At 43.9% G+C, this 22,653-nt stretch overlaps 1 protein-coding gene across 1 annotated transcript; it reads left to right on the top strand.

Annotated features, from left to right (window-relative positions):
• The first annotated feature begins 7,935 nt into the window (after positions 1 to 7,935).
• On the top strand, positions 7,936 to 21,445 carry LOC110307153 (homeobox protein SIX4). The gene is made up of 3 exons (XM_021179421.3): positions 7,936 to 8,855; positions 11,767 to 12,455; positions 16,861 to 21,445. The coding sequence occupies exons 1-3, from the start codon at positions 8,014 to 8,016 to the stop codon at positions 17,655 to 17,657; spliced, it is 2,328 nt and encodes a 775-aa protein (XP_021035080.1). The 5' UTR covers positions 7,936 to 8,013; the 3' UTR covers positions 17,658 to 21,445.
• The last annotated feature ends 1,208 nt before the right edge of the window (positions 21,446 to 22,653 follow it).

Raw genomic sequence — 22,653 nt, 5'->3', positions numbered from 1 at the left:
CTCTCTCTCTCTCTCTCTCTCTCTCTCTCTCTCTCTCTCTCTCTCTCTCTCTCTCTCTCTCTCCTCTTTCGTCCTCTGTGTGCCTCTTTCTCCTCTCTTTCCCTCTTTGTTGTCTCTCTCTTTATGCCCCCCTTCCCATCCAGGTCCATTTGTGTGGCCAACTACTCTTAGGTTTGGGGCCTACCCTGGAATAGATAGTGATCACTCCACATAAGAAAGTGAGCCTTCCTTTCCTGGAAGTTACCAGATGCCAGTAGTTCCTCAGCTAATGATGGATGTGGTGTAATAGGTAACGGACTATGTGATCACTCCTGTTTTATGACTTGTTTTTGGTTTTTTTTTTTCAAGCTCTCACACTCACCTGGAACTCACTGTGTAGTCCAGGCTGACCTCTAACTCGTGGCAGTCCTCCTGTCTCAGTATCCAGTGTGCTGGGATTTCAAGTATGAGGCACCATACTTGTCTCAATCAAGTTTTTCCAAATTATCCCAGGACTTGAATACCAGTTGTATCCATTCTCAGTCATTTTACCTCTTTACAGAACTTTCTCCCTTCAATAAAAACATAAAGGAAACAGCTCCACCCCTTAAAACCTGGACACGGTAGACATCCCTGGTTAGGGTTTCCATATGTTATGGAGGCAAAGCATGACAAACAACTACATTCCAGAGGAAGCAGGCCATGATGGCTCAAGGCTTGACACCAGTATATAAGGATCAGTGACTCACTTTATAAACTCTATTATCTCCTTGATCATAATTCTGTCCACCTATCAAAGTTAATCAAATCCAAGCTCACTAAAGGAAGAAACATGAAAAGCCTTACTGACCTAGAGGGCTGTCACGTTGCACTTACTGATTTTAAAAGGCCTTAGTAAACTTATCACTAGATGTGAACCTCTACAAAAATAAACGTAATTTTATTTTTAGGGTCTTTATGTTTTAAAAGAGTGGAAAGCTTCTGGTGAATAAGTGTGTTGCCTGAGCCAAGACAGACACACAGACAGACAGACAGACAGACAGATGTAGTCATGTAGTCAATGTAGTCAATACTATGTTCAGACGTCATCCACTCAGCTGCCGGTTAACACCAGAACTGTCTTTGAAAAAGAGAACTCCTCACCACACTTTAAATTGAATTGCTCTTCTTTCCCCTCGAGCCTTAAGATCAAAGAGAAGAAAACACTAAAACATGCAGGAGGAAACTGCCAGAAACTCTCCCATGTGCCATGCAGGCAATTGCTATTGGAGAAGCCCAGTGACAACAGGAGAAGCCCAGTGTCGACAACTGGCTTGAAACTGTCAGATACACTGTACTCTGAGAGATACATGCAGTAGAAAATATCATTTATACATCTGAGCCACAGCGCTAAGAAAACTGGGTGGAATAATGGCATCGCTACTTACTACTTACATGATGATTCAAGCATTGGGTTTCCCAATAATAAATTAAAATAATACTTGTACAGTCTGAATGAAAATGCTTAACACTGCTAGGTGGTGGCCCAGCACTTGGGATGCAGAGGCAGGCAGATTTCTGAGTTCGAGGCCAGCCTGGTCTACAAAGTGAGTTTCAGGACAGCCACGGCTATACAGAGAAACCCTGTCTCAAAAAAAAAAAAAAAAAAAAAGAAAAGAAAATGCTTAACACTATACCTTTTGTCTCTCGTTCATAGTAATAATATTGCCAATAACATCAAAAAGAAACAGTGTATTAATAGGAGAAGCATGACCTTTTCTCAAAGCAGATAACTGTACTTGAGCCTAATTTTTTTTTAGCCCTAACCTCTGTTTCCTTTACACATTATAACAGGTGTGTTATAATGATGAAACTGATGCCTGGCAGTGGTAGCACATACCTTTAGTCCCAGCACTCACTTGGGAAGCAGAGGCAGGCAGAACTCTGAGTTTGAGCCAGCCTGGACTATAGAATGGGTTCCAGGACAGCCAGGACTACACAGAGAAACCCTGTCTCAGCAAAACAGAAATGATGAAGATGGTGGGGGTGGGGGGTGATGATGATGGTGATGATAACAATGATGATGATGATGGTGGTGGAACTTTATAATTTGGGCTTTCCTAGTGGATTCACAGCACTGCCTGTACAAAACAGAAGCTCTGAAATGTGCGCCATCATCACTGATAGAGCTCTGACACAAAAGTATTGAGAGTGCCAGATAAACTCCATGTGTGCTGGAAAAGACAAAAGAAAAATAACAACAAACTATCAAGCTTCCTGCCTCTGAAAGCTACCTGAACCAATTAAGTACCTTCTTGTTCTTAAAAAAAAATCTGCTGTTCCAAACTAGCAAAGAAACTACCTCCCAAGGCAGTGGTTTTTAAATGTAAACTTTCCTCCTTGCCTCAGGGCTATAGACTTATCAGGCCTTCCTTTTCAGAAGGGGCAGAACCTGCTACTTTGTCCCTTTGCTAGAGATAACATCTCTCCCCATTCTTACAGGGAAACAGTCCCTGCGGCACAGGGTAAAGAGCCCATCTAAGAGGATGCAGGTCCTCAAAAGGAAAACACTGAAGTAATCAGCAAGTCATCCTAGAGGGTTTCAAATTGGCAGTAGCAGATCCTCTTTGGTTTTGGTGAGGATGACATAATTAACTGGGAACTACTGAGAGCCTTGGAGCTTACCTTCTGCAGAAAGCTCCTTTGAAAACTAAATAGGAAAGGCAGAGGCAAGTAAAATAGTACAGCAGGTCTTAGTCTATCAGCTCTGTTCCTGACCTCCACATTGTTTGGTATCTATTAGCATTAGTGTTTGAGTATAATACACACACACACACACACACACACACACACACACACACGGAAAGCTCACATGCATGAGTGCTTAGTGCTTAGTGCCTAGCTGATAGCACTATTTTGAGAGGTTCTGGAAACTTTAGGTGGTGAGGCCAAGTTGAGGGAAGTGGTTCACTGGGGGGTGGGGGTGGGGGGGCAGCATTGCATTATGGACTGTCTCATTCCAGGTCCAGAAACATAGCCAATTGACCATGGACTGAACCCTCTACAACCGTGAGCCAATAAATAAACAAACAAACAAATAAATAAATAAAAGCCAACAACAAAACCTTCCTCTAAGTTATTTGTGCCAGATGTCTTGTTAGAGTAAAGAGAAAAGTAACAACCCGGTACCATAACTCAGTAAGTGACCCAGCAGGTAGTTCTCTTGCCTAAGCCCATTCAATGTGTTTAGGGCTCCTAGAGAAATCTATACCATCACGAACGATAGGCAAGCACTAAGACCTTGCAATCAGTCATTTTTCTGTCTGTATGTCTTCTCTATACTGTTGCCTATGTGACTCAAAGGTCACTCTCTAACTTCTTCCTGTTGATCACTGTACTACAAAAGGCAGATGACTTGGTCACCAAGAACTTACGAGCATATATACAAGCCTTGAATTTTCTAGCACAAGTAGAAAAACCTTTAAAATGATCCTGATTGTTTTGATTTGGGAAAGTACTCATTCTAGACCAATTGGCATTGGCCATGATGGTGTACATAAACAACTACACACATGGCAGCAAGCTAAACATTTTTGTTTTTATTTTTGTCTTTTTGAAGCTAGATCTTGCTAAGTGACCTGAACTGGCCTATGATTTTGGATTAGTCCTCCTTCATCCATGAGAGTGGTCCTCTAACCACTCTCCAACTACACATTTATATAAAACCTCCGTTCCATATTGAATTACTTGTTTACTTTCAGAAAAACATCAAATAATCCTGGTTCCATGCATTTCCCATTCTGTTCCCTTTGCCTCTTCAAAGACTCAGCTCGAAGCCCACGCCCTACTCCCCACCACTCTTTACATGAGTCTCCTCATCCTTACCATGTTCTTACCCTAGACTGTATTCATGTATAAATATGTCTTCTCTCCCCCACGAGAATTCAACCTCCTAGAGAGACAGAGAGTGTAGATTTATCCTTCTATCCTTCTGTTTCTATGGCAATGCCTTCTGCTTAGGCAGGGCTCAGAAAATGATTGAGAAGTGAATGATCCTTCGGAAATGCTCACTACATACCAACCACCTTCGTTAAGTAGCAACAAAAGGGGGTGACTTTAGGACCAGCTTACATTAACTCTCTGAGAAAGAAAGAACCTACCAAGAAGCCAGTTATCTTCAGACAGCCAAAGTCAACTTGGAAATGGGACTGGAGAAATAGCTCTTCAGGTAAAGCCTGATGACGGAATTCATGTAGACGTCGTAGAAAGAGAGAGCTGCTAACTGATTCCACAGAAATGTCCTTTGACTCCCACACATGATCTGTAGCACATTTATACACTGACACACAATAATAATAGTTGATAACAACAACAACAACTCCTTAATTTTAAAGAAATCTGAAGCCAGGCAGTAGTGCCATACCTTTAGTTCCAGCACTCAGGAAAAAGTGAAAGGCAGATTTGTATGAGTTCAGGGACAGCCTGGTCTACAGAGTTTGTTCCAGAACAAGGATAAACACTATCTCAAAAATCAAAAAAAAAAAAAAGGAAAGAGAAAAGAAAAGGAAAAGAAAGGAAAGAGAAAGAAAAGAAGGAAGGAAGGAAGGAAGGAAGGAAGGAAGGAAGGAAGGAAGGAAGGAAGGAAGGAAATGAAAACTGTCTTCTTGGTTAAAAAAAAAGAAAAGAAAAAATCATATGAACTCCAACATAACATGTTGTACTGAACCAGATTTTCTTCCAGGCACTAAGATGGCAAGAGCACCTGCTTGCTTTCTGAAACAAGAATTTGGGTTTCCTCTTGCTCTTCCCACCACACCCTCTCAGCCTCCACTCTTCCACTCTTCAAGATCACAACCCAGCATGACACTGCATGCCAGCGCAGCAGAGTCAAAACTCCCAATATGGTGGAGGAGGAATGAAACAGAAGCAATTTCAAACACCACTGGGTGTAACCCATGCTCCAAGATAAACTCCACACAAAATACAGTTCTATTCCAATGTCACTGACCATGTTTGAGTCTACTAGGAACGGTGCCAGGGCATGCTCTGAATTCACCCTGCCCAAGCACCGGGAGATTAAGATTTCCTGATTCTAGGAACACCTTCTGCAACTAGTGTATCGATTCACGAAATTCAAATCTGTAGCAGGACTTCGTAAACCTCCTAGGAATCGAATCCTCCAGCCTCCAAGATCCATTCTTTCCACAGACGCACTATTACAGACCTGACAGAGCCACCCGTGCTTACATAGATCCTGATAGACTTAGTACACTAGAGACAATATAGAAAGCCATAATCAAAAGTTCAAAAATTATGTTCTTTTCTAAGCCATGCACTGTACTTGATTGATAATAATTTTAAAGCTAACTCCTATGACCTCGTAACCTGGCCAAAGAAATTTTAAATTAGGTATATAAAATTGAAAAGCCTCCTTCCTTGCATTATCAATAGGAAGATAACACTTTTTTTACAGAAGATTAATTATGCATCAAGTTCTTTTTGGAAAGACTTATTTGATCTTTACAGTAATCTTTTCTACTTTTTATACTGTAAATATATAATGGCAGAGTTAGGACTGAACCCAAGCCTAGAGAGCTGAACCTTAAATATGTATCTTTTCCATGAAACCATGCGACTTCTTGTCTACTTTGCTCTGATAAATAAAATTCAAAGAACCAAAAACAGAATGCCCACCCAGATTGGACTGAAAAGCAGAAAGTAGTAAAAAAAAAAAAAAATGAATGAACTTCAAATAATGAAGCCTATAATGAATTAATTATGGTGCATAATATGCCAATGTGGTCAGCTCACACAAATGTACTGCTATACGGTGTAAGGATTAGGGACAAGTATATGAAGGGTAAGTAGAAACTCTCTTTACTATTTTTATGATTTATCAGTAAATCAAAATTATCCTAAAATAAAAAAATATTTTTAAGTGCAAGAAAATTTTTAAAAAGCAAGGAAGTTTTAAACTCAAATATTATCCTGAACTTGATAGCTATCTGGATGTTTTCAAAGGAGGAGAAAAATAAAGTGTTGCCTATGGTTATCAATTTTAAATCTGCCAAAGATGTCACTTACAATTTCACCACACTAGGATACTGTTTTTGAAGCGAAAAAGAAGGAGAGAAGTGGGGGCTACTGAGATAGCTGAACGTGCAAAGGTGCTTGCCATTAAGACTCACCACCCAGCACCAATACAGTGGAAGAAGAGAATGAAAAATCAGACAACCGACTCTCGAGTTGTCCTCTGACCTTCACACATGTGTCATGGCTGGCATGTGTGTTCTTGCATGTGCTCACAGGAGCGCGCGCGCGCACGCGCACACACACTAATAAACATTTTAATGGAGAACAGTTAGGTTATGTATCAAATATCTCAGCTAACCAACGATAAAGTGGTAGAAAGAAAGAAAGAAAGAAAGAAAGAAAGAAAGAAAGAAAGAAAGAAAGAGGGAGGAAAGGAAAGGAGAGGAGAGGAGAGGAGAGGAGAGGAGAGGAGAGGAGAGGAGAGGAGAGGAGAGGAGAGGAGAGGAGAGGAGAGGAGAGGAGAGGAGAGGAAAGAAATGGGAAGAAAGCGAACCTCACCAAATTGAAGTGACAGCAGGTGACCTGAACAGCTGCCTGACAAGATGCTGAAATAGGCAGTTATGAGTGACTGGGAAGCAGAAACACTACAAGGCCACCCTGAAAGTAAAGGTTAGGGGGAGGACATTTAGCTGTTAAGAGTTTGAGAAGGAGCATACGCAGACAAATTCAACTGGCCCACAGTAGCCAGAGACAGGCTCACCATCCCTCTCTGAGCTAAGACCTCATGCAAACCATGAAGGACAGAATCCCAACTGAAGATAGCCACATTGCACCTCCACCCTTCAGCCTCAATCCTGTCGAGCAATCCCAGCAAGGGTTGCTGATTCTATCCGGATCTCTTCCAATACACCTGCATATAGAGATGGTGTTCTTCCCAGACCTATCTATCACCTTCAAAGAGAAACTATTATCCATCCCAGCACCACATTGTATATGTGTGTAGGGGAGTGCTGATGGTATCCATATTTTGAATGTTTCTACTATGGTAAATAGACTTATGCACTAGACCATTATAATTTAGCTCTCTTCTATACTACTCAGTATAAACATCCAGGTTTATTTTCTATATGCTTATTTGTATTAGGTCCATCTCAGGGTTTCTGCTCTTTTTTTTTTTTTTTTTTTTTTAATGCTTCTTGCCTTTGTCATTTCGGTGGGCTACACACACTGCTCATTTCAAGGTTTTTCAAGTTCTCCCCCTCCGGAATTTTCATTACTACCAATGCTTCTCTATCAGAGCATTCCTTAGTGCTGTTCTTGACTCTTGAATACACATCCTTAATAAAGACATCCCTTAGTTTGGGGGAGGGGGGGTGCTAGGGCGCTTCGGAATTAGTCTCTGAAGTTTTGTCATCTACATTCTGAGGGTGGTCTCTTTGTTAGAAATTTAGCTGTCCAGACCTTAAGGTCACGCGATTAGTATTCCCTTGGGAATTACTGGGCCTTTCTTTGAAAGAGCTGTCCAGTTTTCAGGCCACACTAGATAACTGCTCATTCAGAAGCTTGGCCAGAAAAGAATGTCGGTGTTTTCCGGCAGGTAAAGGTGCCTGGGGGTCAGGGAGAGAGGGAAAGGCAAGGGGTGGAGTGGGAGGCGGGTGATCGACAGGGATAGAAACGGCGTCTCCTCCTCCCACTGAATGCGAAATAGCCAATGGGGTGGCTCGGCCGGGCCGGCCGGGCGGCCAGTGCCATATAGTATGCAGCAACCGGAGGAGTCACGTTGGGGGAACGGCAGAAAGCAGCTATCCGTTTACACTACTTTGCTCTAGCAGCTATCTTAATGGTGACTGCGTGGCCTGGGGGAAACCTGATCGGCCAGATCCAGCCGAAACCGGGAGGGAGGGAGTGGGCTTTCCGGAGGGGGGAGGGGGAGGGAGGCGAAGAAGGAGGAGTAAGAGAGGGGGAAAGAAAGAGGAAAAGAGTGCGAGGGAGTGAGGGAGGGAGGAAAATAAACAACAAAAAATGTCCTCTTCCTCCCCCACCGGGCAGATTGCAAGTGCGGCGGACATCAAGCAGGAGAATGGGATGGAAAGCGCCTCGGAAGGACAGGAGGCGCACCGAGAAGTGGCGGGGGGCGCGGCGGCTGGGCTGAGCCCCCCGGCTCCAGCTCCTTTCCCCCTGGAGCCGGGGGACGCCGCGGCTGCCTCCAGGGTAAGCCGGGAGGAAGGGGCAGCGGCGGCGGGAGCGGCAGATCAGGTACAACTCCACTCGGAACTTCTGGGCAGGCACCAGCACGCAGCCGCCGCGCAGCCCCCGCTGGCCTTCTCGCCGGACCATGTCGCCTGCGTGTGCGAGGCTTTGCAGCAGGGGGGCAACCTGGACCGCCTGGCCCGGTTTCTTTGGTCCCTGCCCCAGAGCGATCTGCTACGTGGCAACGAGAGCCTTCTGAAGGCGCGAGCGCTCGTGGCCTTCCACCAGGGCATCTACCCTGAGTTGTACAGCATCCTCGAGAGCCACAGCTTCGAGTCGGCCAACCATCCGCTGCTGCAGCAGCTCTGGTACAAGGCGCGCTACACCGAGGCCGAGCGAGCGCGCGGCCGGCCGCTGGGCGCCGTGGACAAGTACCGGCTGCGCAGGAAATTCCCCTTGCCCCGCACCATCTGGGACGGCGAGGAGACGGTGTATTGTTTCAAGGAGAAGTCGCGCAACGCGCTCAAGGAGCTCTACAAGCAGAATCGCTACCCCTCGCCGGCTGAGAAGCGGCACCTGGCCAAGATCACCGGCCTCTCCCTCACCCAGGTCAGCAACTGGTTCAAGAACCGGCGGCAGCGTGACCGAAACCCCTCCGAGACCCAGTCCAAAAGGTGAGCGCCAACTTTCCTCCTCCCCCTTCCTCCACCCACCCCTTCCCAGCTTTCTTTTCCTCCTAGCGCTCGAAAACATGGCGCTTACCTTCCCCACCAGCCTGGTCCGGCTGCCCACCTCTCCCCGCCCCCCACCTCGCTTCCCTACCGGGCTGGTAGGGGGGACGACGGTGGCAACGGGCGGGCGGGGGATCCTCCCTCCTAACCCTCCCCCTCCTGCTCCCAGAAGTTTCTGGTCGCCCTCTTAGGTCCAGTCCCCGCCCCCACCTCGGCTGGTCACTGCTACCCGGCTTCCCACCCCCATCCTGCTGCCTTTGAAGTTGCCACTCTCGCCTTGGTTCTTTTAGGGAATGTGTGCGCACGCTGCCGGCAAGGCTGCTCGCACGGCGACTCCGGGCCCGCAGGGGCTGCCGGCGCCGGCCGGGGTCCCTGCCTCCGCCGGATCACCCGGAGCCTGGAGTGCGCACACGCTCCAGGGTACCCAGGGTTCGACTGAACCCCGGGCTTGCCCTGGAGGTCACCAGGGGCTTTCTGGAAGGAAAAGGAGCGTTAATAGAGACTAGTGGGGCCTGGGGACGTCGAGGCTTTAATATGACAGAGTTAATCATTCACCCTGCCCGCCGCGGTTCCCATCGCTGCTAGGGCAGCGTGGGGTGTGGGTGCTGCTCGTCTCTGCGGTGTTTTGAAACCTGATTCTGAACAACTTCGGATTGGGTTACAGTGCCTCAGAGGTGGCAGGACTGAAGGACAGTTTCTTGGACCCCCTAACACAGCATGATCCTCTACTGACTTTGGGAACAGGAGACAAGCTGGCTGGCAGAAGGAAAGAAGTAGGGGAGCTATCCACTCAGTCCTCCTTCAGCCATCCCACACACACACACACACAGACCCACACACACACTCTCTCTCGCTTTCGTATAAAATGCAGAGGTTTTTTTGTTTTGTTTTGTTTTCACCTCTTTTGTGTCTGCTAGAGTCAGACCCTTGTCTGTGTGTGTGTGTTGTTGTTGTTGTTTAGGTGTGTAGTGGTTGTTGTTGTTGCTGCTGCTGTTGTTGCTGTACGGGTAAAGTAAGCAGAAGGTTGATGGCCCCCTCCCCGCGGGGATTGGAGAGAAGAGAATCAAAATGCAGTTCAAATGTTTTGCTCTGGGAAGGAACCCGGGAGCCATGGAAGCAGCCGGCCTGGGCCAGGTGAAGGTGATCACCCTGCGCATTCCAGAGCCCTCCCTCGCTACTATGCCCTGCGCCCCGGTGGAGCCGGAGGCCCAAAGCTCACCCCAGGCAGGGAGAGAGGCGCACTGTGCAGCCCTGACCCTGGTTGCGGGTAACCATAAACAAAACATGCCGGGCGACCTGCGAGCACCCTCTCAGTCTCGAGAGAGGGGGCGACCCAGAGAAGGAGCACTGGTTGGGCGACCCCACCTACCCCGGAGTGCTCTGCAGATAGACTGAAGGAATTTCCTAGGCACTGGGTAGGAAGCCGGAGGCACATGCTGGCCAGCTGTCCTGTAACCTTTGCTATGGAACCGGCCCAGTTCCCAGGATCTATACACACACACACACACACACACACATACACACATATATATCCTGAGCCACGCTCTGCTGACTTCATCCTCCTCCCCATTAACTCCACACCCTCAACCCCCAGCCCAGTTGCCTGGTATAGGCCCCTCTCCGGATCTACCTCCCACCCGCACCCCTGGTGAGTCACCCTCACCAATGGCGACGGCTGCTCTGCTTCAGCTCGTAAATCAAAGCGCTTTCTGCGCTCCTGGCCCCAAAGCCCAAAGCCTGGGTAATCCCCTCCCCTCGGCTTGAAAGGAAACCGACCACACTCGGATGTTGGATCCTCAGCTGGACCAAGTCTCACCAGGCTTCCAAACTGCTTCTGTCCTGCCCCGCCCAGACTCAAACCAAAGGAGGAAAACTGCCACCATTCCTCTCTGACCCGAACTTGGTATTTCCCTTATGTCCAGGATCCTGGAAGAGGAGGACTGAAGACTCAGGGCAGGAGTCTGATAGTGATAAGGCCACTCCCTGAGTGATGCTCACCTTTTCCCTCCCACCTCACCAGAGCACTGGATGGTGTGTGTTAAATAAGCCCTTATGGCTTCCTTTGGATTCAAAGGCAACTGTGCATTGCGAGTGTCTTTCCTACAAGGGCGAAGCACTTTATTGAGTGAGAGTTGTCTCTCTGGTGGAATAGAAATTTGGGAGCAGGTGAGAAAATGGCCTCTGGTTACCTAACTGGCAAATACAACTGAACACCTCACCCCTCCTGCTCCTTTGGTGATTCCATCTACCTTAAAATAACATGAATCTGAACTGGCTCTCCTAAACAGCAAGGCGACACATTAACATTTCATGAATCGGTTCTATGGCAGAGGTAGCAGTCCTTTTAACAGTTGGAGTAGCCTAGGAATGCTCTAGGAATGAAAACACAGTATTAAAGTGCTTTCAGTTGACTTTTACATTGTCCAGCCTTCTGGTCTTTCTCTGATTTTATTTTATTTTTTGTTTGGTTGGTTGGTTTTTTGTTTTGTTTTATTTTGTTTTTTCCGAGACAGGGTTTCTCTGTATAGCCCTGGCTGTCCTGGAACTAACTCTGTAAACCAGGCTGGCCTCGAACTCAAAAATCCGCCTGCCTCTGCCTCCCGAGTGCTGGGATTAAAGGCGTGTGCCACCACGTCCGGCTATTATTTTATTTTTTTAAGGGGTCCAAATGCATCATCTCATTCCCTGGCTGGGCAGAATTAGCTTAAAACCTCATAGTTTCAACAGGGCCAGCGGATAATTCTATTGTGCTTTGCTTAAATGTTGCCGTTAATGAGTTTGAAGGATATTTTACAAACTATGTCGATTATCAATCCCTTGACCTTCACAAATGTCTTCTCCTCCCCCTGAACAGCGAATCAGATGGCAACCCCAGCACTGAGGATGAATCCAGCAAGGGACATGAGGATTTGTCTCCTCATCCACTTTCAGGCACATCTGATGGCGTCACCAACCTCAGCCTCTCTAGCCACGTGGAGCCAGTATATATGCAACAAATTGGAAATGCTAAGATATCACTAAGCTCGTCTGGAGTTTTGTTGAATGGAAGCTTAGTACCTGCAAGTACTTCACCTGTCTTCCTTAATGGCAATTCTTTTATTCAGGGACACAATGGAGTTATCCTTAATGGACTGAATGTGGGAAATACACAGACAGTGTCACTGAACCCACCCAAAATGTCTTCAAACATTGTGGGCAATGGCATAGCCATGACAGACATCCTGGGATCTACCTCCCAGGATGTGAAAGAATTCAAAGTCCTCCAGAGTTCTGCTGTGAACTCAGCAGCCACCACCTCCTACAGCCCTAGTGCCCCTGTGTCATTCCCAGGGCTGATACCCTGCACTGAAGTAAAAAGAGAAGGCATTCAGACAGTGGCCTCCCAGGACGGTGGCTCTGTGGTGACTTTTACTACACCCGTGCAAATTAACCAGTATGGCATTGTCCAGATCCCTAATTCTGGAGCCAACGGCCAGTTCCTTAATGGGAGCATTGGATTCTCTCCACTGCAGCTGCCTCCTGTCTCAGTAGCAGCTTCACAAGGTAAAAGCTTCATTTGGTACCAGCAGTGCACCAGGGCATATGTTGGTTAGTTGCTGTAAATGACAGGTTTAGTGAAAGCTATAGATTTGTGTTATTGTCCAGATGCATCATTGGTTTACACAGTTACAGAACAGCCTTGATGTGTTTCCCAGTACCTAAATACGATCCAGCTTGCCCGACTTTCTTACATCCTGGGGAATGGTGTTTTATCTTCCCCCAAACAGAATGGAAAAGTACCGTTTCTAGCAGACCTTGCCAACTCTACAATTATAGGAATATGGCAAGTCAATCAGTGCTTATAAAATAACCCAGTACTTGACGTTTTAAAATTAAAAATTAATAAAATTGCTAGGAACATAAAATTAGTCAAGCAGTTCTTTATTTGACCAGAAGACATTTTAAAAAGAATAAACTAAAAGACAGAATGTAGTCTTGCTTGCATCGTGTTCTTCCTATAATTAACAGAAAACCTAAGAAGACCTAAAAGAAATTTAGAAGAACATATGCTTTTCTGTTGCTCTGGATGTGTGTTGGTGTCTCCACCGTGTGGGTTTGTATTTATGAAAACAATTGTGTCATTGTGTGTTTGTGGCTTTCCTAACTGCAGTCTGTTAGAGAAAGGAAGTAAGCCTGAGGCTGGCACATCAGTTCCTCAGGAATGTGAGTCAAATCTGTATCACTTGTCATTTTTCTGTGTTGAAATAGGAACAGTTAGAATTGGGCATAGGATGCTGAGGAGCCTCTAGCTCATAGAGGTGGGAGATGATGATCTTATCCTCTCTCCTGAAAGCAGGTTTGAAAGCTCAGATTTTTACCAAAGGTCAACCTGCAATAAGGTCAGGGTTTTGTTGTTGTTATTGTTGTTGTTTTTGGTTTTGTTTTTTTTTACAAATCTCTCTTCTGTAGCCATGGTCTACTTCAACTATTAGAGGCATTAGTGAAAAATAGTTGCACATTTCATTCTGTGTATTTGTCTCTTTAGAGAAAAAAACCAGTAAGCCACCATGCTCCTGTAGTACACTCTTCAGCTGTTTATAATCGCTCCAGATGATGTAAGAGTTAACCTAAGTCACACTCCAATTTAGGACAAAAGACAAACACCCCCAGAGAAAGCCAAATTATTTATGACTCTAACCCATTTTGCCTCTTTATGAAAGTTTCCAAGCAGTTTGTAGCATTCTAGAAACAACTAAGTTGCACAGAGAGTTTGAGCATGGATGCATGTTAGCAGAGGAGAATGCAAAATGCTTCTCATCTGTAATCAAAAAAAGTGCTATGACTTTAATAGCCAGAGTTGTCTTGGGGGTGAGGGGTGGGGGAGTTGTTTTCCACTTTTTTTTTTTCCTTTCAGTTTTTCAAGACATGGTATCCCTGGCTGTCCCAGACCTGATTCTGTGGACCAGGCTGGCCTCAAACTCTGATCTGCTTGTCTCTGCTTCCAAGTGCTGGGATTAAAGTTATGAGCCACCACTGCCCAACAATAGTTTTTCAACGGGATATTTACCAAGAATAAGAATAACAAAAATAGCCAAGATCAAATGACCGGGCTCCCTACCCTTTGACTCTCTGGCGTCAGTTTAACCAGATGGTTCCAGTAGGCAACTCCTTTGTAGTAGTTGAGTATTACAGATTGCTGGAAAGCATTTTGGAAATTTGGACTTTATTTTTAAAAATACTAAGATGGAGTATGGTGGTAAATGCCTGTCTATAATCCTAGCACTTGGGAGACTGAAGTTGGAAAATGGGGCTTAATGCCTGCCTGAGTTACCTAGTTTCACAGAGCTACATTCAAGCTAAAGTAGGTTACATGGTGAGAGTCCGTCTCCAAAAAATGTAGCAAACCAAAGCAAATCAAACTTACACTAAACATTCCTCAAAGTGGTTCTCCCTAGATCCAGGAAAATGTTATATAGGAAGTTATGAGGAAAAGCAGTCTGCGGATATCTTCTTTCATTTTACAATCGGGATTTGGGGCTTTGTTTGTTTGTTTTTTCTCCTTTAGCATCATTGTACAATTGTACTTTGCACCTGCGTTTGTTCTATTCTGTTTTTGTACTGATTAATTTGTACCTCAGTTGCAGCTCTACTTAAAAATCACGTTCTAGCCAGGCATGGTGGGTGGCACATGTCTTTCATCCTCGCCATTGGGAGGCAGAGGCAGACAGATCTCTGTGTTTGAGATCAGCCTGGTCACAGAGTGAGTTCCATGACAGGCAGAGCTATATAGATAGACCCTGGCTTAAAACAGCAACAACAACAAAAATCATGTTTTATGTCTGAAGCCTTGGGTTCAATTCCCAGTACTGAAAAAGAAAAAAAAAAATCATCCTTTGGAATATGAATCTGTTTTCCCCTTCATTTATATAAGTTAGTGTTTTTCCATGTTCAGAGTATGTTATTTTACTTGAGTTTAATAGCTGTTGGAGAAATGTTGCATATGTTGTTACTTATAACTCTATCAAAAAAATTAATCATTTTGTGGACATATCTGCTAGTGAACAGTTTCACAAACACACTCACACAAAGCAAAGATTAATTGTAGCTTTTTCCTCCTTACAATGTTGAACTCTATAAGACTTAAAACACACTGAAAATCAAAGGTTTAAAATAGGGGCAGTCTGTTCATGGGTATGGCCTGGAAAGAAAAAATTTAAGTTAAAGAATATATACAGAACTGTTTTTTTTTTTTTTGTAAGTCTTTTTTGTTTGTTTGTTTGTTTGTTTTTCAAGACAGGGTTTTTCTGTATAGCCCTGGCTGTCCAGGAACTCACTATGTAGACCAGGCTGGCCTTAAACTCAGAAATCCTCCTGCCTCTGCCTCCCAAGTGCTGGGATTAAAGGCATGCGCTACCACTGCCCGGCTTGTAATAGTCTTTGTGTGATAATACTTATGTACTAGTAGTTAACATTTTTAAAGGAGTTCAAATATAGTCTTTTTTCTTTTGGTTTCTCATAGAAAGACATTTTTTTGCTTATATAAAGTGCTTAAAGATGTTGGAAGCCATGGGTGACCCTGGGAACTTCCTCACATACAGAGTACTGTCATCTAGACTACACGAATTCAAGAAGGGCAACGCTGAATGACCCACTTAATTTTCTGCACTTGTAAAGGAGTTGATTAGATCTCTAATTGAAGAGTGGGGTAGATAAGTACCCCATATTAATTCTCCCCCAGAAAGCTCCCTAAATTCATCTTTCTCTCTGATAATATTTGGGGGCCCAAGTCATCTGACTGCCATCAGTTCCCTTTCCCTTGTAAAGACTCAGAGGGGGTTTTATTTGATGGGGATTCCAGGGTCTTCATTGTCCCAAGTTTCTCACTTAAACATCTATTTTGTGCTTATACTTTTTCTTCTAGTCTCCACAGACCATTAAGGTGGGGGCCTCAAAAGATGCACCCCTTTGACAGAGGCGTTAATTCTAGCCCTCTATGTTTTTCTTTATTTTAAAAAAGAGCACTCCAGAGTTACCATTCATCTCTCCCATTGCTACAACCCTGAAAATTTAAAGCTCGCACAACAAATGAGGGAGAGAAAAAAAAAAGAAAAAAACCTAGAGGGTTTTGTTGACTTGAGACTGCTTTATTGGTAGTTGGGTGGAAGTCAGAGACTTGTCTGTACAGGTTGGTGTCGTTAACTTGTAAGTTCCAGAGAAACTCATTTTATGTGGTATTTTCGTTTACATTTTATGCTCAGTACCTGGGCAGTCCTAACGGAACTAGTTGGTTTTGCACTTTCTCTCATTCTAACTGGTAGAGTTAGTGATCACTAGCAACTGATTAAGAGATGGTAAGTCTGTGATAAAGAGCCAGAAGCTTGGACAGAATTTTCTCTCTTCTTCTTTTTTTTTTTTTTTTTTTCTTTTTCGTTGAGATAAGGTCTTACTGTGTAGCCCAGCTTTTATCCCCAGGTCCCACATACTTGCTTGTTTTTGATTGGTTGGCTTGTATATTTTTGTTTGTTTTAATTTTTGGTGATGCTGAGGCGTGAACCCAAGGCCTGCACCACGCAGGTGATCAGCCATGGAATCCTCTCCCCAGGCCTGCTTCCTAAGCCCCCTGCAGTTCTTTCATTGGTCCTTACAGTGGCATGGGAGGTTAACAAATGTAGATAAAATGTAGCTCAGTGACAGAATCTTTACCCAGCAGATAGAAAGCTCTGAGTTCAGTCACCAGCACTGCCAAAAGAAATACAAAATGTATCTAGAGAAAGTTTGTCTGCCTGAGTCCTCAGCCTGGGACTCTGCAGTTTACCATACTGAAGCTGAACTATGTTATATATTTAAGTGTCACCTCTCCATAAATACTATACCTGAGGAAAAATCGTGTGTGCTAAAGGAGTGACTGTGTGTTTGTTTTTCTTTCTGTATCATTTTCATCAATGCTAATTGGTCCTCTTCCCCCTAGGTAATCTTTCAGTTACCCCAAGCACTTCGGACGGAAGCACATTTACAAGTGAGCCAGCCACAGTCCAGCACGGTAAACTTTTCCTAAGCCCTCTTACCCCCAGTGCAGTGGTATACACCGTTCCTAATTCAGGCCAGACTGTAGGAGCTGTGAAACAGGAAGGCTTAGAAAGAGGCCTGGTCTTTTCTCAGTTGATGCCTGTCAATCACAGTGCACAAGTAAATGCAAGCCTGTCTTCGGAAAATCTCTCTGGGAGTGGCCTCCATCCACTGACCTCGTCGTTGGTTAATGTGTCCGCTGCCCACGGTTTTTCCCTGACCCCCCCTACACTACTTAATCCCGCTGAGCTCAACCCTGACCTTGCCGAGAGCCAGCCTGTGTCTGCACCTGTGGCAAGCAAATGTACTGTGTCATCTGTCAGCAACAGTAACTATGCAACCCTTCAGAACTGTTCCCTTATTCCGGGTCAAGACCTATTGTCCGGCCCGATGACCCAGGCTGCCCTGGGTGAGATCGTACCCACAGCTGAAGAGCAGGTGAGCCACGCCTCGACAGCAGTCCACCAGGATTTTGTCAGAGAACAGCGCTTGGTTCTGCAGTCAGTCCCTAACATAAAAGAGAATTTCATACAAAATTCTGAGAACAAAGCAACAAACAACTTAATGATGTTAGACTCGAAATCCAAGTACGTCCTGGACGGCATGGTTGAAGCCGGCTGTGAAGACCTAGGAACGGACAAAAAAGAGCTGGCCAAGCTCCAAACCGTCCAGTTGGATGAAGACATGCAAGACTTATAAGCCCGATTCACTCCACATCCCTCCTTCTCTGCGTTAACAGGAGCAAATCCTTTTCTTTGCGAAGCCCGGAGGATGGAGAGCTTCTATTCATTTAGAGAAAAACACTGTACTTCTGCAAGCAAGCGCATCTGGCTTGGGCTGCATGAAGAGCGTAGTTAAATACACAGAGTGGACCTGCACTGCCGAAGCCCCTCTGGTCACATCGTGCTCGCTTTGAAACAGATGGGGCGAGGCAACAAGTGAATGCATCCATCAAACCATCGTCTATCATTTAGTCAGCAGTATAACTCCACAGGCGAAATGGAAGGTGACAGTATTTCAGATTTAAAATGTATACACCTAATTTAGGAGATTAAATAATAGCTCCAGGCTCTTGGAAGCAATGCAGTTGGTTTTTTGTTTGTTTGTTTGTTTGTTTACTTTTACTCCATGGGCATTGAGATGGTTAAGAAACAATGGTACTCTAGACTATCATAAGGGTATATTTTTCAAATTATGTAGCTTGTATGTGTGTGTGTGTGTGTGTGTGTGTGTGTGTGTGTACATACACACATTCATCATTTTCAGCATTTGGGGGAAGGCTTGGTTTTAAGTCTCTACGTGTTTCCAAATGTGATTGCTAATAGTTAAACGTGGCCGAGAAAGTTTGAAACGCCACTAAACTCTGACACAACTTGGGTACGAATGTAAATACAGGTCTCTAAGCAAGATCTGAGTAAGTACAGTGAGTTTTTATTTATACCTTGTATGTCTCTCTTCAGGCTCTGTGAACTGAAAAGAAAATGTCTTCTTACTGTTTAATTTATATTTATTGTTTGAGCGGGAATAGGACATCTTTGTTTCCAACCAAGTTTTTTTTTTTTTTTTTTTTTTTGTAATTTTTATCAAGAGTCTATTGAGGTCAATGTTAATTAACACTGAAACAGGAAATGTTAACCCCCAGTACTGGAACTTTGTCACTTCTCGTCACATCTTTCTTACTTTAGCAACTTTGATTCATTTAAATATGTTTTCTATAGACTCCTATGTGCCTTTTTACCTTGTGGCCTTTTTATTACTAGTCAGGTACAGAAGCGTCAACAGCAGTGTTGATGGTTCTTGTGTACCGTCAAACAGGGTTAAGTTTACCACAGAACCCCTGCATAAGGCAGGACTTCCATTTCACTAAATATCATGTGGAAGGGTTGCCATGCACATGGATAGACAGATATTGTCGATGCTTTTCATTATAATGAAAGTAGAAAAGTATAGAAAGACCATGAAACAGCAGTTCTGCAGGCTATGAAAACAACCTTTTTTTTTTTTTTTAAATTCTGTTTTGGTTTTAGTTTTTTTTTGAGTAACAGAGAAACTGTTACTGACCATTCTGGAACTCACTCTGTAGACCAGGCTGGCCTTGAACTCACAGAGATTCACCTGCCTGCCTCCCAAGTACTGGGATTCAAGACATGGGCCACCACTACCCAGCTTGACAACAACCATTTTAAAATAAAAAATATATATGTAAATTGTACTAAAAATCTGTTCAACTGAAGCTCATTTCCAGTGTTTTGAATTGGTCGGTATACATGACTGTTGCCTGTCGTATTTAATGAAACAAATCCTTCCGGTTTCTGTAGGAAATTTTGTTTAAAATTTGAGTAGGACTCTGCATCTATGATATAACAATGCAATGCCTTTATGCTGTTAGTCCAGGGCATCTCTGATTTCAGAGAGAAGGCGACTTTTTCTAAGGTGACTTCTCAGTTGCTAAGCACAAAGATAGCACCACTCCTTGGCTTTGTTAAGGTGGTGGAAGGGTTTCTAACTTGGTTTCTAACTAACATACTCATCAGCTGAGCCTGCAGAGTAAGGGTCACTGAGGATTTAGCATTTGTTGTTACTACAAAGGGAACTTTCAGTCAAGATTAAGAGCTCTATGAAGAATTCTGTGCCCATCATTTTGATAAAGAACCTAAATCCCATTTTTGTGAAATTGGTGAATGTCCCTCAATTGCTGAAATATGCAATTTGGGCCAGAGGTTGTTGTTTGTTTGTTTTGGATGTTCTTGTTTTTATTTTCACGAAGCCAGTTGCTTCAGTGTGGTTTTCCACTCTGACACTACTTACACAGCTTGGCTGCCCCCGTCTCCCAGTTATTTACTGATCATATTAATGTGATTAGCATCCTGGTCTTGTAGTATAGTTTACATAAAAAAATGTTATTTTTTACTAGATTGCTGCAGATAACAAGAGACATTATTTTAAAATACCTGTCTGGTAAGGGAAGTGGGAAAGTCAAAAGGTTCTATAAGGCGGGTATGTGTGGGTGTCTGCGTGCGTGTGATGGAAAACTCCCATATGTCTGACAAAAGTATCTTTTTTATTCTGAGTTCTTCCTCCTTTTCTCCTTATGAGAAAGAAAAGATAGCACAAAACTAAGTACTTATCTAGGAAATGTATTCGTATTCCAACATGATGAGCTTCTAGCCCTACAAACACCCCAGTTATCTATACAATCCACCCGGTAAGAATCAGTGCTCATTATGAGAACTTACTGTTCTAGTCTATTCTTTCAGTAAAATAAGGGCCAGTTGATATGCAGCCCAGGTATGTGTGAATGGAATATGGTAAACCCCGTGATCTCCTTGCACAGAATTGCAAATGACTTTTTTCCCCAACACCAAGGGCCAGCCTCAGAGCCCTTGGAGTTCACGTGGCAGAATATCCTTCTTACATAAACCAATGCTTGAAGATGCTGCAAAAGACCCTCTAGTGATTCCTGATAAGGAATCAGAATAGAGGTAAATAACCCCCTTTAAATCCAACCCCTGCTGCTGGCTGTGGGGTTTTCTGGTGCCAGCCTATCTATGCACTCTATAGCCAGAATTGGCACTCAGCTCTTAGTTACGTCTAGTAGAGAGAATGGTCTCTAGCATTCAAAGGAGGTTCATTCCCTCACACCCCCCCCCCCCGAAAACAAACAAAGGCCCCTGTGTTGTACTGCATAAATATCTCATGTAGATTTATAGTGAAGACTTAATACATGTCTGGTGCCTTTCTTGTGTTGTGAAAGGCAAGTAGATGTTGTAGCCATAGGTCTTTTTTTTAATCCATAGTTGAATTGCACACTGACCTTAACTCTCTGTATGTACCCTTGTTATTCTGCATGTTAAAGCTGGAATTCTTGGGCGTGTATGACAGACTACCCTGCTACATCCTCAATATGTGAACATTAGTGCATAAACTCGAGTCCTTCTTTCTCAAGTGTTTTTGACAGATCATCTCATAAAAATAATTCAGGAAGTCTGTGGGGAAAGTCCTTATGTTTTACAAGAGCAGTTTCAAAAGTCTTCCTAAAACTTGGATGGTAGAACCTAATGGTTATTTGGTGTCTAATCGAGACATTGCAATTAAATTAGATATTACCACCATATGTTTTATTAATCCAAATTATATCGCATGAGACTCTTTGGGTTTTCAGGGTTTCTCGAAAAAAAAAAGTGTATCATTTTGTTGCATGTACTGTACGTTCAGAGGCAATCAGTTGTATACTCAATATGGTTTTACTGTGCCTTACCTGAAGAGAAACTACACAGAATGTATGACACGGGGTGGGGAACAGAGCCTCTCTACTGCACTGTTAGGTGATAGCACACGGCATGGCCCAGAGCATTTCTGTGCTTAATTACCCAACCAAAGAGATCTAAAGTCTGTATGTTGTACTGTAATGGGGGTTATGCCTGGACAATTTAAGTGTTTTGTTTGTTTTCTGAAATGATGTGAACTTATTTTTCTAAACACTATGCTAAATAAACTTTATATTTATACATACTTTGTGTTGAAGAAAGATTATTTGGGGAAATGCTACTTTTTAAAACGAGAGTAGCCCATTTCATTAGACAAGGAACAGGAGGTTTATGTTTGCCTAGAAGAGAAAAGAGTAAGAAGCCGGGTGGTGGTGGCGCACGCCTTTGATCCCAGCACTCGGGAGGCAGAGGCAGGGGGATTTCTGAGTTTGAGGCCAGCCTGGTCTACAAAGTGAGTTCCAGAACAGCCAGGGCTATACAGAGAAACCCTGTCTTGAAAAACCAAAGAGAGAGAGAGTAAGAAAATGAGAATATTTCAACTGGAAAACACTTAGAAGGCCAATTGGAGTGATTTTAGAAAAGTACTCTGTGTTGTTCTTTGTACAGAATTATGTAACTCACTCTGCTGCACACTATATACTCAGCTAAACCATAGTGTCTATCCTTAGAGACCGGTAATATGCCTTACTTGTTTTTCTCTCCCAAGAGCTGGATGTGGAGTATGGCACCATAGTAGGCATGCTACAGGATTATGAGGGAAGTGCCAAAAACCTTTCTAGTACTGACTTATTAAAATGTGAGCTCTGTTGCTCACTCCCAGGGTACTGCTGTTAACCAAATTGTGATTATTCCCCTGGGGGATAAGTAAATTTGGCTAGAGCCACATTTCTGTTGAGTGGAGATGATTGAGTGCTAATTTAGTTTGGTCCTAATTTTATAATTACATAAAGTCTGAATTCTACTCCAACACAGGAGATGTTGAACAACCAGATTGGGAAGCCGTGATACAATTCTTCTACGAATCTAGTTACAGCCATCAGGTTAGTGACAAGTGGAATGTCTAGACACATTCTTGCCATTCAGCTCACTCGGCAATGTTCTCTGGAGAAGTCAAAACCAGTTAGGCACAAAATGAAATAATTACATTTCATAACTTTTTAACCAAACATGCATTGTAAAGCATTTGAAAGGTACTTGCCTTGTTTAAACCTTGTTTGTGGTTTCCCCAAAGCTAGTTAATCTACTAAAATTCAACAGGAATTCAAACAAAGCCTTTGGATCCCTGATTCCATCCTGCTTTTCCAATCTCCCAGAAGACACCTTGGTAGCAGATAAACAAGACGCACTCACACAGAAGTCAGCACCATCAAAATAGCAAAGAATAACGGAATTGCCAGTGGGGAGTGGTTATGTTGGGCACAAGACAG

Source organism: Mus caroli, unplaced genomic scaffold (assembly GCF_978045245.1).
Source record: "Mus caroli unplaced genomic scaffold, Mus_caroli_1 scaffold_14, whole genome shotgun sequence".
Taxonomy (NCBI): Eukaryota; Metazoa; Chordata; class Mammalia; order Rodentia; family Muridae; genus Mus; species Mus caroli.
The sequence above is the reverse complement of the archived record's forward strand: the minus strand, read 5'-3'. Positions and strand labels throughout refer to the sequence as shown.